Raw genomic sequence first — 18,934 nt, 5'->3', positions numbered from 1 at the left:
CATGGAGCATCAGTACATGACACATTGAGAATGAGCCTGATTTTAAAAAGATTCGCAGGTCACAAATAACTTTTACATGTAGGATTTCTATATGGGAACGTTACTTTGGTCTTGTGGCTTATATCATAGAATGTTACAGTACAGAAACTATCTTCATAAAGTGCTCTTTACATGTGTGCTACTTTTGAACAAACTTAACACAACAAAGGCTATTAAAGCACCTTAAAAGAATGAGAACCATCTGTCGTGTTCTTTTTTCCTAATATCATGTTTGGAGAACTGATTTTCTTACCTGTTCTGGATCCTAATGGTTAATTTTTGAAACTGATTTCTAAAGTGTCTGGTTGTAAAGTATTTTGGATCATTCTGAGGTGTTATATAAATGCAAATTATTTATTTTTCTTAATAGGTAGGCATCTGCTGCAAATTCCTTGGTACAGCAGGGCTACACTATGTGGGTGGAAGCAATTTTTGCTGCTGACAGGAACCTTTCCACTGCGGCAGGCTGATAACTTCGCTCCCACCCAGCACTCCCCCAGAAACTCAGCAGTGTTAAGTGTAGTTCACATTTCTTCAGTGACTAGAAACCTTTCAAAAAGTAATAACCGCACTAATAGATGGGCTATAAGGTGAACAGTCTTGCTCGCACAGTGTAATTACATGGATGAGTACTATCTGAATCCGAGTATTTCATTGCAGAGCTTAACAGTAATGGTAACAAAAATCAGTTTAGTCACAACTAGCAACACTTCTTGTTTGCCAGGTTGCAGATGTTGGCAGTCAATGTTTTTTTCATATTGCGTGCTATGCTACATTGGTACCAAAGTATCTGGCCGATAAACCTTTTTGAGCTATTAAGTGTGGAAATACATCACTTAAGTACTGCTCAGAGCAGGTTTAATGAGTTGCACAAAATAATCGTCCGGCATTTTCCTTTAATTCTTGCTGATCGGCTTCCCTGATGTTTTAGTAAATAAATTAACTGCGTGCTGTGGTGTTGAGCTAAACAATCAGAGTGGTCCCAGGTTCAATCATGAGCCTGTGCTGCATACTCTGTCTCAGCCAGAGCAGAAGTACAGTCACTTCATGGGTTTCAGTGCCCCCAAGGAGGCAAATTTGTCATGGTTCACATTCCCGATCGCCAACACTTGCAAGTGTTTCCCATGTGGATGTTCAGTTAGGGCAGGATCAAGTTCAGCTCTGATACTCCCCACAGTGAAATAGTCTGTTGACACACACTATCTAGGCTCGTACATGAAGAATAGCCACTTGGGCAAAACAGCAGAGAGGGTGTCCTTCCTGTTGACCTATACTTTTTCTTCTCAGAGTCGATGGACCAGCAGTACTTTGCCAACACCTTCTATTTCATTTTGGAACCTGTTTTGATTTAAAACCTGACCCCTAACTTTTCCATCTCTCCCATTTTCCTGCACTTTCCTCAGGCCTCTCGATTCCTTGATTGTTCACATGTTCATTGTTTCTTTAATGTCCCTTATTTCTTCAGTGCTTCTGTCTATTACTTGATCTGCTACATCATTTCACTGATGCTTCCTTCCTGTGTTTGTTTGTCTGTGTTTTTATATATTCCCTTCTTTTTCTGATCGTATTATTATACAAGAACTTGCATTTATGTACAGTAGTGGCTTTAATGTAGTAAAATGTCCCAAGGCGCTTCACAGGAGTGTTATCAGTCAAAAATTGATACTGAACCAAAGAAGGCGACATTAGGATGGATGACCAAACGCTTGATCAAAGAGGTAGGTTTTAAGCAGCGCCTTAAATGAGGAGAAAGAGGTGGAGAGGTTTGGGGAGGGAACTCCAAAGTTTAGGGCCTAGACGGCTGAAGGCATGGCCGCCAATGGTGGGGCAAAAGAAGTGGGGGATGCACAAGAGACCAAAGTTAGAGGGACGCAGAATTCTTGGAGGGTTTTAGGGCTGGAGGAGGTTACAGTCTCCTATTGTCTGTCCCTTATTTTGTAGTTTTGATGAAGGGTACACACCCAAAACTTAGACTGTTCGCTCCACAGATGCTGATTGACCATTAGTTATGTCACTGTGATACAAACCTACATTTGAGAAGATAGAGCTGAACAGTAGTAGCACACAGGTCTGATAAAATATGACCCTTACATTGTGACTGAACATGTCCTCAGGAGCAGCATGTTGCTCGCAGGATTACTGACATTTACTACAACTGTTGACATTCAACTTGCTATGACCATGTCATGATTGAACTTCTCCTTCCCACACAATCGCAACCAAGGAAGAATGCCTGAGCATCAGATGTATTTATAGGTTGTGATGTGATAAAAGGGCTCTTGTTGAACTGAGGAAAGGACTTGGCTGTTGCTATTGCCAGTTCCGGATTGCTAGCATGCCTTGTTATCTTTCCATCACTTACAACCACCGTAAATCGTTACTTCAAAATTAGCAAAAAGTAGAATGGTTGACATTACAGATATATGTTATGAACTAATGCAGGGCCTTCTGGGTACATTAGACCTCGCAGGAAGAACAAAAAGCATTAGAAATATGAACATTACACGGTAGCAATAGTTAACGGTTACGTGTTTGAGCTCATTCAGTACTTGGCTAGCAGCTTAACAAGTGGCTCAGAAGCATTATTCTAGGTGTGCTCTGATTAAGATATGTGGATCTGCCAGTACACTAAAAATAAGCACATAAAAATGAACTTTCATTTAATGTACTCTGAGCACTCAGCTTTATTTCACTGCATTATTTCAATCGATGCCATTGAATCATAGAATCATAGAGCCCATCGTGTCTGTGCCGGCTCTTTGAAAAACCTATCCAATTAGTCTCACTCCCCTGCTCTTTCCCCATAGCTCTGCAAAATTTTCATTTTCAAGTATTTATCCAAATCCCTTTTGAAAGTTACTCTTGAACCTGTTTTCACCATCCTTTCAGGCAGTGCATTCCAGATCAAAACAACTCGCTGCGTAAAGACACTTCTCACCTCCCCTCTGGTTCTTTTGCCAATTATCTTAAATCTGTGTCCTCTGGTTACCGACCCTCCTGCCAGTGGAAACTGTTTCTTCTTATTTACTCTATCAAAACCCTTCATAATTTTGAAAACCTCTATTAAATCTTTCCTTAACTTTCTCTGCTCTAAGGAGAACAATCCCAGCTTCTCTAGTCTCTCCACATAACTGAAGTCCCTCAACCTTTATTCAGATTTCTTTAGCTATTAGTTCCACCCCATGCATCCTCATCTTCGAAAGCAACAGAGTAATACTAAAACCGAATTTTGTTATAGGCTTAAACTACCAATTTATTGAACAATAGATGAACAAGCAAATAAATAAGTTATTTACAACTTCTGAACTCAACATTGATTTCAATAATGATTGATGAGGGTAGTGCGTTTGATGTAGTCTACATGGATTTTAGCAAGGCTTTTGATAAGGTCGCACATGGCAGACTGGTCAGAAAAGTAAAAGCCCATGGGATCCAAGGGAAAATGGCAAGTTGGATCCAGAATTGGCTCAGTGGCAGGAAGCAAAGGGTAATGGTCGACGGATGTTTATGTGAATGGAAGGCTGTTTCCAGTGGGGTTCCGCAAGGCTCAGTACTAGGTCCCTTGCTTTTTGTAGCATATATCAATGATTTAGATTTAAACGTAGGGGGCATGATTAAGAAGTTTGCAGATGATACAAAAGTTGGCCGTGCGGTTGATAGTAAGGAAGAAAGCTGTAGACTGTAGAAAGATATTAACGGACTGGTCAGGTGGGCAAAAAAGTGGCAAATGGAATTCAATCCGGAGAAGTGTGAGGTAATGCATTTGGGGAGGGAAGAGCCATGGAACAGGCAAGGGGATACACAATAAATGGTAGGATACTGAGAAGTGTGGAGGAACAGAGGGACCTTGGAGTGCATGTCCACAGATCCCTGAAGGTAGCAGGACAGGTAGATAAGGTTGTTAAGAAGGCAAATCGAATACTTTCCTTTATTAGCTGAGGTATAGAATATAAGAGCAGGGAGGTTAAGCTAGCACTGTTTAAAACATTAGTTAGGCCACAGCTAGAGTACTGCCTACAGTTCTGGTCACCACATTACAGGAAAGATGTGATTGCACTGGAGATGGTACAGAGGAGATTTATGAGGATGTTGCCAAGACTGGAGAATTTTAGCTATGAGGAAAGATTGGATGGGCTGTGGTTGTTTTCTTTGGATCAGAGGAGGCTGAGGGGAGATTTAATTGAGGTGTATAAAATCACGAGGGGCCGAGAAAGAGTGGATAGGAAGGACCTATTTCCCTTAGCAGAGAGGTCAATAACCAGGGGGCATAGATTTAAAGTAATTGGTAGAAGGATTAGAGGGAAGTTGAGGAGAAATGTTTTCACCAGAGGGTGGTGGGGGTCTGGAACTCACTGCCTGAAAGGGTGGTATAGGCAGAAACCCTCATCGCATTTAAAAAGTACTTGGATATGCACTTGAAGTGCCGCAACCTACAAGGCTACAGACCAAGAGCTGGAAAGTGGGATTAGTGGATGGCTCTTTTTTGGCCAGCACAGACATGATGGCCTCCTTCTGTGCCATAAATTTCTATGATTCTATGATTCGAATAACTTCAGATCATAACCACTGCTCCCATGTTTAGGGATAGCTTGTACTGGTAATGGTTCTGATGTTGCCATTTACAACTCCTCTAGACCCATCTTTTGTTTCTTTAATTGTCCCATTACCACCTTCCTTGCCTTGCACCATCATTCCTTTTGTCATTTAATCACTCCTGCCCTCCACCCTATCAGAGACCCTCCCTTTTTCTCCTCCCTCCCCTCCCTTTCCTTCCCCTCCCCTTTCCCTGGCTCTGTACTTGCTTAAAAACTCTTGGATCTCCAACTTCTTCCAGTTCTGATGAAAGGTCATCGACCTGAAACCTTAACTCTGTTTCTCTCTCCACAGAAGCTGCCTGACTTGCTGAGTATTTCCAGCATTTTCTGTTTTTAATTCAGATTTCCAGCATCCGCAGTATTTTGCTTTTGAATATATATATCTGGATATATATATATCTATATATCCATATATATATATATATATATATATCTACATTAGATATAGACGATATTAGCTCCTCAAAATGTGAAAGATAATAAATTGCTTGCAAATTCTATGCTAAACTATAATTTTATATAATGTTTACATATACTTTGGTTGTTCTTTTCCTATGATAATCTTACCAATTTCAGGATCCATGTGGGTTGACTTGATCAGTTTTGGGCTAATTAAATGCTTCCCAAAACAAATGCTGGGACTTCTTGGATTTGAGTAACTGTCAGTTAAATTCAAGAGGAGCTGCCATTCATGCAAATAACTGAACAAATCACACAGTATATTTTTGTTTAAACTGCGTGGCCTAGTCCTCCATCAGGTTTTCTGCTCAGAGACTGAACTGTTCTCCCAACAATTTAGGCCGGGGACATAATTCTGAATGCAATCAGTCTCCAACTCTTTTGCCGGGAAGTTCCTTGAGGTTTCTCCTGATTGGCGGATACCCTGTATCCGCGGACACATTTACGCGTCTAACCGGGGTTTGCGCCAAAGTTACGATGGTCAATCAGGAGAACCGCTGAGGAAATTCTCAGCATTTATGTACTGTGATCGAATTAAAGGAACCACTACCAAGATAAAACTAGAGAAAAATACTTTGTTTGTTCACAGACATTGACAAAAAGTGGCACAAATAAAAGTGCTTCTCTATTTTAGTCTCCAATTTCAGATTCCCACTGCATTCTCTAACTTCTGCAATCTTTTATATAGGTTTGGCTTAATTGTGCTTGTAAATGGGAACCACTTACATAGAGTAATGGCACATTTTAGATAATTAATTACATTACTTGATGTTTACAGAGGCTTTTAAGCAAATAACCTTTATTATGAACATAAGATGAGAAATGAGAAAGACATTCAGCTTGCTAATTTTCTTTTCTAATGCAGACACATGAATGGATGCTGTACTAAGAACATGAGAAGGCATGGAATGCGAAAAGTCTATTTGGCTCATTAAGCATATTTACTTATAATTTTTTAATTATGCTCTGTGCTTTTTGAAATCTTTGTTAATATGCACAACCTGTGTGGATCAACTGTGGCATTCAGAAACCTCAGAATCTTCTCTTCCAACAAGAACAAGCTCAACTTCCTTAATTCTGATTCATGAGACTTGACTGCTAATTTTCTGCATAAGCTTTGGCAGTGAGGGCCCTCCTCTGCCAAATGAGCATAGTGGAAGGGGCTGAAAATGGTTAGCTGAAATTGTAACCTTGATTTCTATTTTCCAATGAATAAAACAGTCAGATTTTCTGCACAACATTATGGGTATTATATCCCTCTTTGAATTTCTCAGACAAAGATTCCATTATGTAGTTATCGCTGTTTGAGCAGTGCATTTGTAATTCACTTTCTGGATAAATAAGTGGGAAAATTTTTATTGAGTATGGCAGCCAAATCAGTCCTTTATATAAACAGTGAGCAAGCACATCAAATATTGCACAGGAATAAACCCTGTGCAATGCAGATTAAGGTAACATAATATGAAGCTAATAGTTTTTAAGGTGAATTATTTTTCAGATATTACTTCAAATGAAACCTCTTTTTGTCTGGTTTATGTAATTAATACTATAGCAATCCCAATAGTAAAGGCAACTGCGTTGAGGCTATTATCGAAGCGGGGGATAATCAGAACCACAGACTATCACAACTCTTGTTTACAACAACAACAATAACTAGCATTTATATAGCACCTTTAATGTAGTAAACCATCCCAAGGTGCTTCACAGGAGCAATATCAAACAAAATTTGATACCAAGCCACATAAGGAGATATTGACAGGTGACCAAAAGCTTGGTCAAAGAGGTAGGTTTTAAGGAGCATCTTAAAGGAGGAGGCATAGAGGTAGAGAGGCAGAGAGGTTTAGGGAGGGAATTCCAGAGCTTAGGGCCTACGCAGGTGAAGGCACGGCTGCCAATGGTGGCAAGAATTGGAGGAGATCAGAGATCTCGGAGGGCTGTAGGGCTGGAGGAGGTTACAGAGATAGGGAGGGGCGAGGCCATGGAGGGAATTGAAAACAAGAATGAGAATTTTAAAATCGAGGCGTTCCCGGACCGGGAGCCAATGTAGGTCAGCGAGCACAGGGGCGATGGGAGAACAGGACTTGGTGCGAGTTAGGATACGGGCAGCAGAGTTTTGGATGAGCTCAAGTTGATGGAGGGTGGAAGATGGGAGGCCGGCCAGGAGAACATTGGAATAGGTTGACAGACTAGGATAACAGTCTGACCTATCCCTACACTAAGGTCTAGACGGGTAGATTAGATTGCTACTGGCTTTTAGTTGGCTGGTTACAAACTGGTCATATTTATTGCACCTGTGCAAGATAATTTTTTTAACTATTTTGTGAGTACATGTGCTCATAAATGATTTGAAATTGATCGGAGCAGTATTTTAGTGTACTGGTTAACATGGATTTGTGTCAAATGAATGTATTCAGATCAAATTCATGTATGCAATATTTTAACATTGCCAACCCATTTAAACTAAAGTAAGCTAGATTTAAACCCAAATCTCAGAGGTAAAATGCCTATGTCATGTTTTGGGGGATTTTGCGCTAAATATGCTCTTAGGTTCAGTGTCACCACCCATTCCTGTAGTGGCCCTCATGTCCACTATGAACCAGAATGGACCCTTTCCTTCCTAATATTTAGGGAAATGAAAGTGAGACCCAAGGATTGTAACGGAGATCTGTTACTCTGTACACCAGCTACTGGAACTAATCACATGTCACCATGTGTATTCTCCTCTCTCTCCAAACGATGAACTGCATAATCACTCTTGTCAACTCAAGACAGAGGCTTTCAACCAATAAATGGATTTAATTATATTAGGTAGATGAATGAAGAGTACACAGCTTAACAAAATAAGATATATATTTCCATACACACCTTGATATATAAAACAACGATGAAACTCACTTTCTCCCTAAACAAGGATCTTAAAATCAGTGGTTTATTTGCCATAACCAAAATCCAGCTTTGTTTCCTGGCTAAACCTGTACAGACATTTAAAATACACAGTCGTTTGGCCACAAGGTTTACCCACAGTGACTGCCTCTGATTGAAGACTGTCTGTGGCCTGTCAATATAATTCTGCAAAAGGAAGTCTCTGACCACAAACTGTCAATCACAGAGGGCTCCAGCCATTTAAGGACCTTACCCTCTTCTCTAAGGTCTCAAAAAAAATCTGTCAATCAAAGTGCTAGGCTATTCGAGCTTCCTTCGAGCTGTTAGCCAGGTGGCTTGTGAATCCCCTCATAGATAGTTAAACAAAGGCAGAAGATGATGCATCTCCTGTGATTTAATTTAAACAAACACCCAATCATAAACATTGAATCCTCTGTAACCATCTTTTGTTTCTTTACTTGTCCCATTATCACCCCCTTTAGCCTCGCACCATCATCTCTTTTGTCATTTAATCACTCCTGCCCTCCACCCTTCCCTTTGTTCTTCCTCCCCCCACAACTTTTTCCCTGGCTCTGTACTTATTTAAAAACTTGCTTAAAATCTTTAACATCTTCCACTTCTGATGAAACGTTAACTCTGTTTCTCTCTCCACAGGTGCTGAGTGTTTTCCAGCAGTTTCTGTTTTTACTTCAAATTTCCAGCATCCGTGGTATTTTGTTTTTGTATCAATATTGAATGAGTAGCCAATCTTTGACAATGACAAAGATGTTTAGGATGCAGTCTACTGGCCCAGGGTGATTAAACAATTATCACTTCAAACACTGATCATGTGGACTATAACTTTTACCCTCATCTATTCTGAGTTGATGGCTTTCTGCTGACAAAATGTTTTGTGTGACCTTGAATGTTCATGCTGTTTCTAACAGTACAAAATATAAGTAAGAAATTGAATATAGACAAAAAAATAGCCTGTATCTAATCTTCTGCAGTACTCAGTCCCTCTGAAAGGTCATTCATATTGGAGAGTTCCTTCTTAAAGCAACTGATAGCTGCCTTAATGGCTCAGTATATAAATGCACCATCTGTTACAATACTGAACCATGCAGACCAGGAAAATCTGAGGTTCAATGCCTGGCCCGTACAGAGTTAGCTGGTCTCACCCAGCAGCATTGGAAGCTTGACACTTTATTTTTCAGAAGGATATATTGGCCTTGGAGGGAGTGCAGCGTAGGTTTACTAGAATGATACCCGGACTTCAAGGGTTAAGTTACGAGGAGAGATTACACAAATTGGGGTTGTAGTCTCTAGAGTTTCGAAGGTTAAGGGGTGATCTGATCGAAGTTTATTAGATATTAAGGGGAACAGATAGGGTGGATAGAGAGAAACTATTTCCGCTGGTTGGGGATTTTAGGAGTAGGGGGCACAGTCTAAAAATTAGAGCCAGACCTTTCAGGAGCGAGATTAGAAAACATTTCTACACACAAAGGGTGGTAGAAGTTTGGAACTCTCTTCCGCAAACGGCAATTGATACTAGGAACATAGGAACAGGAGGAGGCCATTCAGCCCCTCGTGCCTGCTCCGCCATTTGATAAGATCATGGATGATCTGTGATCTAACTCCATATACCTGCCTTAGGCCCATATCCCTTAATACTAGCTCAATTGCTAAATTTAAATCTGAGATAGATAGCTTTTTGGCAACCAAAGGTATTAAGGGATATGGGCCAAAGGCAGGTATATGGAGATAGATCACAGATCATCCATGATCTTATCAAATGGCGGAGCAGGCACGAGGGGCTGAATGGCCTCCTCCTGTTCCTATGTTCCTATGACTCCATTCTAAAACAAATATGCACGAGTCAGGCGTTTGCAATTTTAACATTGTAAACAATGCACATGCATGGAAAATCATAGCAAAAAAGTTAACAAAGTATCCAAATTTCATTGAATTGTGCAAAACTGTTGGAAAAGTAACTCTGCTTTGAAGTGGTTTGTGAAAAAAATGAGGTACAACGCTCTGAATGAAAAATGAGATCAGTAGGACACCATGCCATTTAAAAGCATTTATACCTGGTACTTTTTGAACTATTCTCACTGGACTGGGAGATCGTACGGAATTAGAAACTGTAATATAAATGTGCCAGGAGTCTAGGATAGCAGAATAGATATTTGAACTTCAATATTTTCATGACCTTTCTGATGACGGCACCACCACGATTTCATTTTACATTTTGACTATAGCGCAAACTTTTTTCACTTCAGAACGCTGCTACTTTTCCGATGACCTTGTGCACTTTGCTGAAATTTGGATGCTTCATTAACTTTTTTTGCTATGATTGTCCATGCTATGCCCGTTTTCTTGGGTATTGGTAAAGACGTCACTAGTCTAGGGAAAGTGTCTTGCTGTTTGACAAAATGTTTGATAAAAATAGAAAATTTCAATTGGGATTACAATGGCCATTATTGCCTCCTTCTGGATTCCATTTTGACCTCACATTCATTTGCATTTATTAACATACATTATAATATGTAAAGAGACCCTTGGGTTAGAGATTTGAATCATGGCTACTAGTTTTGAAGGCAATGGTTTGCAGAAATTGATGCCTTTACACTATAGACGTAACTCTGACCCGTGACGCAATGCCTGTTGCCAAAAAATTACTGTTGGTGTTACTGGTGGACAAACGTTTAATCCATTCATATGATATTTGTCTGAACACTATTTAAATGTGGGCTTAACCTATTGTTTTAAATGGAACTACTCAGGGGTGAACACACCAGAATGTAATGCTAGACTGAACAAAAACTCTAAGGGATTAATTACTGACAACAATACTTTTGGAGAGATGCAAACTGTCAAAACATCAATAGCCATCATCAGTAAGTGCTGCTTAGAGGAATCTGTCAAACTGAACATCTTGTTTGTCTCTATCTGGTGCACTGCCAGTCACAGTTCACAGATACTAATGACATGGCAGCTCTGTGGAATGAATGCCAACATAAAAGTCAAGCTGTTTATTGATCAACACTTGGACGTTGTACAAAGTATATGCAGATAGCACAGACTGTCAGCATGGTATTCTCCAAGAAACTAGATTGTGTTTTCTCTTCCCCCCCCCAACCCTTTTCCTCTCCTTTCCAGAACGTACTTCCTCTTCTGAGGTACAATTCCATGGGATCTGGTACATTTGCCTAAGGGACAATTCTTCATGTGTGAGCCTTGAACAGCGAGAGGCCGATTTTACAATCTTAATGAATGAAAAATTTGCAGCAGTTTGTGATTTTTCAATATGCCTCCCCGGTGGGCAGGAATCCTGGCCAAGAGCTCTTATCTTGTGCAACAACCTTTTGTGTGGCACCTTATCAAACGTCTTTTGAAAATCCAAATATATTACATCCACTGGTTCCCCTTTATCTACCCTGCTAGTTACATCCTCAAAAAACTCCAGCAGATTTGTCAATGATCTAACTGAATGGCGGAACAGGCTTGAGGGGCTGAATGGCCTGCTCCTGTTCCTATGTAATTGTAAAATCAGCCATTGAGTGTTAGCAGTCTATTTGTCTATGGAGTAGTAAAGTTGATCCTGTCCTCACCTAACATCTATATATGTGTGACTATCTTATATTTATGGACCCTAGTTCTGGTCTCTGCCGCAAGTAGAAACACCTTCTCTAAGTCTACCCTATCAAACCCTTTCATAATCTTAAAGACCTCTATCAGGTCACCCCTCAGTCTTCTCTTTTCTAGAGAAAAGAGGCCCAGCCTGTTCAATCTTTCCTGATAGGTATAACCTCTCAGTTCTGGCATCATCTTAGTAAATCTTTTTTGCACCTTCTTCAGTGCCTCTATATCCTTTTTATAATATGGAGACCAGAACTGTTCACAGTACTCCAAGTGTGGTCTAACCAAGGTTCCGTACAAGTTTAACATAACTTCCCTGCTTTTCAATTCTATCCCTCTATAAATGAACCCCAGTGCTGTGTTTGCTTTTTTATGGCCTTATTAAACTGCGTCGCTACTTTTAGTGATTTGTGTATCTGTGCCCCCAGATCCCTTTGCTCCTCTACCCTACTTAGACTCTTATTTTCCACGGAGTATGTGGCCTCCTTATTCTTCCTACCAAAATGTACCACCTCACACTTTTCTATATTGAAATTCATTTGCATGTCTATTAATGTCTTCCTGTATTTTGTCGCAGTCCTCCTCAGTATTAACTATGTCCCCCAACTTGGTGTCGTCCGCAGATTTTGAAATTGTACTTCCAATTCCCGAGTCCAAATCATTTGTGTAAATGGTGAACAACAGTGGTCCCAACACCGATCCTTGTGGAACACACTTCCCACCTTTTGCCAGTCTGAGTAACTCCCTTTAACCCCTACTCTCTGTTTTCTGTTTTGTAGCCAGCTTGCCATCCGTTCTACTACTTGTCCCCTGACTCCACATACTCTGACCTTAGTCATGAGTCTACTATGCGGTACCTTATCGAAGGCCTTGTCTACCCTTTCTGTTGCTTCTTCAAAGAATTCAATAAAGTTGGTCAAGCACGACCTTCCCCTTTGAAATCCCTGCTGACTATGATTGCTTATTTGTGTTTTTATGGCCTCTTGCCTGCACTTTGATTCATGCACTAATTGGTTTTGCTGGGAAGGCCTTCTGCTTTCGCATTTTTTTCGCATCAATTCTTTTCTTCATTAATTTTAGTTTCGGCTGGCTTTGACATCACACCTTGCTTTGGGGGTTCTGAACATGCTCCATAATTGAAATTAAGAGGATTCTTTGCTGGCCCAATAAATGCAGGTGCAAAGACCACGGAGGAGTTCTGACCACCCCTGTCGCTACCCTGGGAGCTGCACCCTGACATGTCAGATGATTCCTGGCGTGCTGCTTCCACCTTGCAAGAGAAGCTGGCACAGAGTTGTGCCATCTGTTGCCCAGTGATCCGTAGGTGACAACATGATCAGGAACAGCTGTTCCTGCAGAAGTAAAGGTTACCAATGGTATGTAGTGGCTTTCATGCACTGCGTCCTTCCAAGCTACCCCAGAAGACATCTGCTACATCAGGCAGTCTTCAAATGCACAGAAATATCAGAAAAGTTGCAGTTTCTACGTTCGCAATGGGAAAACACTTCTGTCATTTTTCCTATGGTACCTATATAGACATCAGAGCTCTTCATATCAATCCCATGACCTTCATTAAAAGAAAAGGTTTCCACTTAGTTATGCCGCTTAAACACATAAACATCATTATGTATGTCAGTGGCTGTTAGCCAGGAAGCAGCCACGATGCCTTCATTGTGTAGCATTCCATGGTGCTCGTATTATTTGAAGGAGGAGAAACACTGGATGACTAATTCTTAGAATAGGATTATCCTCTGCGTCCATAGCTACTGATCACACTGAGAAAACCACCAACAGCTTTCAGAAGAGTGTGGTTTTAAGCCTCAAGTATCGCCACCCTCCTTTGGTGCCCCTCCTGCGGCAGGATCTCCAACTCTTCAGCATCATAAGTGACAGTGCTGCCTGCACGTCTCTGCTGTACCATGTGAACAATTAGTCAACTTTTCTGTCACCGCTGCAACTTCCCATTTTCTGGCCACTTGCAGCACTCTCAGAGCTGCTGCCTCACTGGATTTTGCACCCCATGGCCAAGTGTGCTACAGGCCAAGATCTCTGTACAATCTCTTTCTTTGCATGTGCCCTAGGCAAATGATGAGGTGAGGCTTTATTGCACAATTCACTGCAGCCTGCCCTAGGTTATGTGAACAGGTACATTAGTGAATTGAGCCTGCACAACTCCACTCTTGTCAAGTTCACAAAATTGGAACTTCTAACTGCAATCTTCTGGTTCATTGCTACTTTAAATAGGTATGAGTTACAAATTGCGATTTGCAGTATAATTGCATTGTTAGCACAATGGTGGAGGAGGCAAGTGCTATTCCATGGCCTATGTAGGTAGATTATGTGTTAAACAAATCTCTCACAGTGAAGGACAAATTGGATTTATGTCTGTTCGTGATAGTTATGTAACTTAGAGGAATGGCATATGAGCAAATAACTCTTATTTAGGGAACTAATTGGGCAATATTTCTGATTAGCTTACCCCCACGCACACAACTACTGTCATTATTGCTACTTTTTATCACTTCTTCCGCGAAGAGCATAGCTGTTTGCCGTAATATGTACAACCAAAGTGCAACTTTTTTGTTGTTAATGGAGCATATTTGAAGAAATAGAATTAGAATAAATACATCAAAAGGCACCTATTTAGTGTGGTCCCTGTGAGCAATTACCCAACACAGAAGAACACTGATCTTTGGAAACAAAAGATAAAAGAGCTTCGTACTCAAAGCAAAAGCATCCAAATTAAAAATATTTGTTATTCCATCACATACAAAGCTGATTTTACATTTTGCAATAAGAGTTATTTTGAACTTCAACACTTGCTTGTGATCATATCGGTATTTTCTTAAATCCCAAGAAATGGCAAAATGTCTACAAATCTCAACTTCAGCAATTTCCCTTTAAACACACACTTCTGCCTTGATAATCGGGCCCTGGCAACTGCTGTACTGTGGTGTACAACCGGAAGGATGCATGGAAAGGTGGATGTCATGGAATTTAGAACGGGTGACATCATCCTGTCCTAACTCCATGATATACATATATCTGGTTCTGAAAGACGCTTCCACAGCCTGCCGTAAAACTTGATAGAACTTCGGGTGTGGTATTTCTGAGTCGGAAAACCAGTGGATCTAGGACCCGCGGGGGTGGGTGGAGGGAAATTGAGGTCAGCTGGTGAGGTGGCAGTAGGCCTCACCACCAGATTTTGCCTCATTCTCTGCTACTATCCTGCTTCATATCAGGCAGGATTATGGAGGAGAATTCAGTCCCCAGCATCTTTTTATCAGAATTCTTTAAAACTCATACCACAGGATTCCTGCTGGGAGCATGTGCTGCATCAATAATGACCCCTGACCCAGGGAAATGGGTCAGGGTTGGGGCCGAGTCTGAGGGGTGGGCGGAATTCCCACCAACACTACACTTCCCCAAACAGGAGAATCCCATTCTAGGAATCTCAAAATAATTTATTATATTGGAATGAGAGGACACATTAGGGTACCTGTGAATATTAAGTCATATATTGCTAGCTAATTGTCTGATCTATTTTTGCCTCTGTGTAATTTTACTTCTTAATAAAAGTAATGTTTACATTTTTAGCCTGAGCTATGTAATCTGTCATAAAAATAGAAAATGCTGGAAATGACTCAGCAGGTCAGACAGCACCTGTAGAGAGAGAAACAAAGTTAATGTTTCAGGTCGATGACCTTTCACCATTATATAGTCTGTCAGAGTTCTCCGCTAATTTGAAGAGGTGAAGATGATATGGTGTGCAGCCCATATCCAATGTCTACCGCAAAGTAAAAGGGCTAATGTATGGAAGCATACTATCCCAGTTATTTTGTGCATAAATTCAAGTTTCAGTTCAAAGGGAGTGTAGGCTTAACTATAGAAACTTGTCGTTTGTGTTCAGCACAAGAGGGAATTATCGAAAAGAAGCCTGAATTGAAATATCTATTAATTGAATTTAAAAGTGTTTGAAATCCTTTTTAAAATACTTCATTGAAAGAGAATATTGTTCAGAGGAACCGTTTATCCTAATCAGCTTGGATTTTCCTCTGAATCCCTTTATTGCTTTACTTTCATTTCATAACTACAAAGAGTGCACTTATTAATCCAGTGAGGCTGGTGTGTGACTAGGCTCACAATGTGATGTGGAGATCGGGATAGAGGTTGGGAGGAATGGGCATAGAGAATTTGAACTACCTGTAGAGTATCTCATATAAATCTAAGCTCAGAATCAAATGTCAAAAACAATCGAAGATAACAATACTTGTCTTGGTCGTGATTTTTTTTCCCCTTGGCTTTTCAGTGCTCGTCTTCTGAGCTCTGTTCTCCCGATCTACAGATTTCCATAGGTCAAAAGACAATAAACTGAATCAAAGCACATGGCGGAAAAGTAATAAAGATCTGGATTATTTGTTAGCCAATGCAACATTGCTTTGCAGAATTCACATACAAGGAAACTCCATTACCGTTTTGGAGGAAGCTACTGTGTAGATTGAGCCTTTGCTGGTTTTTGAAATGTAGCCAATAGAGGTCAGAAGGAAGGTGCAGTGTTTTGTTATAGCTATCTATCAGAAGGCAGTGCTTTGATATCAAGTCCACTTACTCAATTGTTTTAAAGGTTTTACCCAAGTAAAAATTAGGTATTACTTTGTAAGAGTTGATTATGAGTCTAAAATTTGAAGTAGTATACACTCTGATTATAATTAGAAGAGGTTACCTTGCATTTGATTCTCAATTCATTTTCTATGAAGAATAAGATGACACTCAGTCGGTGGTGCTTTGGATGTTGGCCAGCAGAGTATGTGGGTGGTTTAATATTGTTGGGATGATGCAGATGGCTTTTCACGAGTTTTCTTTTTCCCTATCAGGCTGTCACCAGTTGAGCAGCTTCTGACGTCGCTGTAAATGAATGTGTGTGTGTGCGTACGCACAAAAGAAAATTCTCCAACAAAATGCCAGGGCTTATCAACCGAGACAACAACCTCAACCTGCCTTTAAGTGCATCTGAAGTCACATCATGTATGATAGGCTACACTCTGGGGATGTCAGCCTCATTAGCTTACACCAATATGGAGGATCATCCTGTCGAAGGTATGTAGTCATTAACTGCAGAATATATTAAAGAGGTTTGTTGGAAAAATATCTTTTTGGTTTATAAAAAATTAGATGTCATTACTTATAAGCTATTTGACAGAATGTGAGCACTCAAATGGTGCATTTAGTTGTAAAATGAACATGCCTCAAGTAGGAGTAAGATACTTTTTTTATCCCACAGTAGTGGGTATGTGAAACAGATACATCTGCTGACTTGGCGAGCACCACTAAGTTTTGATGCTGCCATTCCCGCCTCCCCAGTTTCTGAAGCTCTACTTCTCTCCATGCCTCGATTCCTGATGCTCTACCTCTCCCCACCTCCCCAGTTCCTGATGCTCTACCTCCCTCAACCTCCCCGATTCCTGATGCACATCTCTCTCCACCTCCTCAGTTCCTGATGCTCTACCTCCCCCAACCTCCCCGATTCCTGATGCTCTACCTCCCCCAACCTCTCCAGTTCCCGATGCTCTACCTCCCCAACCTCCCCGAATCCTGATGCACTACCTCTCCCCACCTCCCCAGTTCCCGATGCTCTACCTCCCCCAACCTCCCCGAATCCTGATGCACTACCTCTCTCCACCTCCCCAGTTCCTGATGCTCAACCTCCCCGATTCCTGATGCACTACCTCTCTCCACCTCCCCAATTCCCGATGCTCTACCTCCCTCAACCTCCCCGATTCCTGATGCTCTACCTCCCCCAACCTCCCCAATTCCTGATGCACTACCTCTCCCCTCCTCCCCAGTTCCCGATGCTCTACCTCCCCCAACCTCCCCGAATCCTGATGCACTACCTCTCTCCACCTCCCCAGTTCCTGATGCTCAACCTCCCCCAACCTCCCCGATTCCTGATGCACTACCTCTCTCCACCTCCCCAGTTCCTGATGCTCTACCTCCCCCAACCTCCCCGATTCCTGATGCACTACTTCTCTCCACCTCCCCAGTTCCTGATGCTCTACTTCCCCCAACCTCCCTGATTCCTGATGCTCTACCTCCCCCCCTCACCTCCCCAAATCCTGATGCCCTACCTCTCCCCAATTCCAAATGCCCTACCTCTTCCCACCTCCCCAATTCCTGATGCTCTACCTCTCCCTGCCTCCTGATGCTCTACCTCTCCCCACCCCCCTGAATCCTGATGACCTATCTCTCCCCAATTCCTAATGCCCTAGCTCCCCAATTCCTGATGCTCTACCTCTCCCTGCCTCCCCAATTCCTAATCCTCTACTTCTACCTGCCTGCTCGACTCCTGATGCTCTACCTTTCCTAACCTGTCCAGACCCCGATGCTCTGCCTCTTCCAACCCACTTCCCCAACCATGGAGGAAATAACCAGCTGGTACAGTAACAAGCTGGTGTTACAATCAACCTGCACTCTGCCCCCTGGCACTTTAAAGGTTTAAAACCAGAGGTCTAAATACTTGAAATGCCAGTGAGTGAAGCACCTGTTGTTGTACCAGCTGGTGACCTCTTCCATGGTCTGGTGGGAAGAGAAAGGCAGAACATCAGGTGGGCAGCAGGTGAAGATAGAAGTGGTCTAAGATAACACACCAATGACTCAAGCTCCTGCAGCTGATCCCTTGATGGTGTACAGATCCTAAATCTACTAATAAGGGAACAGCGATGTGAGAGCAGATCTTTCCAAACCCCATCAGTCGCACCAAATTCAAACAGGGAGCCCAGCAGCATGTTAAAACAGAAACTGGAATTTCAGCAGCATATTTGCAGCTTCTGGAGAGTGCCATGAGCCATGAGCCATGGCGGCAAGGAAGAGGAAGACATCCAGACTGAGAATGCATTCATTACTATTATTGGGGGAACAGATTCCAATGGGAACAGGCTTCCAGCAAAAGCAAGTGACACTATGGCCCTGAAATTCCCTTGGTTTGATAAGCCCCAGTGTGCGGGGAGCGGGCAGGAAATTGGACATGAATTTAGATTTGAGGTTAGGATCAGATCAGCCATGATCTTATTGAATGGCGGAGCAGGCTCGAAGGGCCGATTGGCCTACTCCTGCTCCTATTTCTTATGTTCTTATGTTCTTATAAACCTGGTGGATCTATTTGTGGGGGGGAGGGAACGACGGAATTTGGGGAGGAGAGCGGATCCGTGACTTTTACATTTCATTTAAATTCTGCTGGAAGTAGGATAAGCCCGCCCTATCTAAGATGCAGCTATGCAAATGATGAGTGGTGCCATTTTCAACTAGACCACCTGGGCAGTAACCTGGCAGAGCGGATCGCC

At 41.8% G+C, this 18,934-nt stretch overlaps 1 protein-coding gene across 1 annotated transcript in view; it reads left to right on the top strand.

Moving 5' to 3' along the window:
- The first annotated feature begins 16,506 nt into the window (after positions 1-16,506).
- vwa5b1 (von Willebrand factor A domain containing 5B1) overlaps positions 16,507-18,934 on the top strand; it is a 141,599-nt gene continuing 139,171 nt past the window's right edge. Inside the window, exon 1 of the mRNA XM_067970091.1 lies at positions 16,507-16,694. Within this exon, the coding sequence (XP_067826192.1) occupies positions 16,556-16,694 (139 nt within the window). The 5' untranslated portion in view covers positions 16,507-16,555. The remainder of the gene's footprint in view (positions 16,695-18,934) is intronic.

This window comes from Heptranchias perlo, chromosome 32, assembly GCF_035084215.1.
Source record: "Heptranchias perlo isolate sHepPer1 chromosome 32, sHepPer1.hap1, whole genome shotgun sequence".
Taxonomy (NCBI): Eukaryota; Metazoa; Chordata; class Chondrichthyes; order Hexanchiformes; family Hexanchidae; genus Heptranchias; species Heptranchias perlo.
The sequence above is the reverse complement of the archived record's forward strand: the minus strand, read 5'-3'. Positions and strand labels throughout refer to the sequence as shown.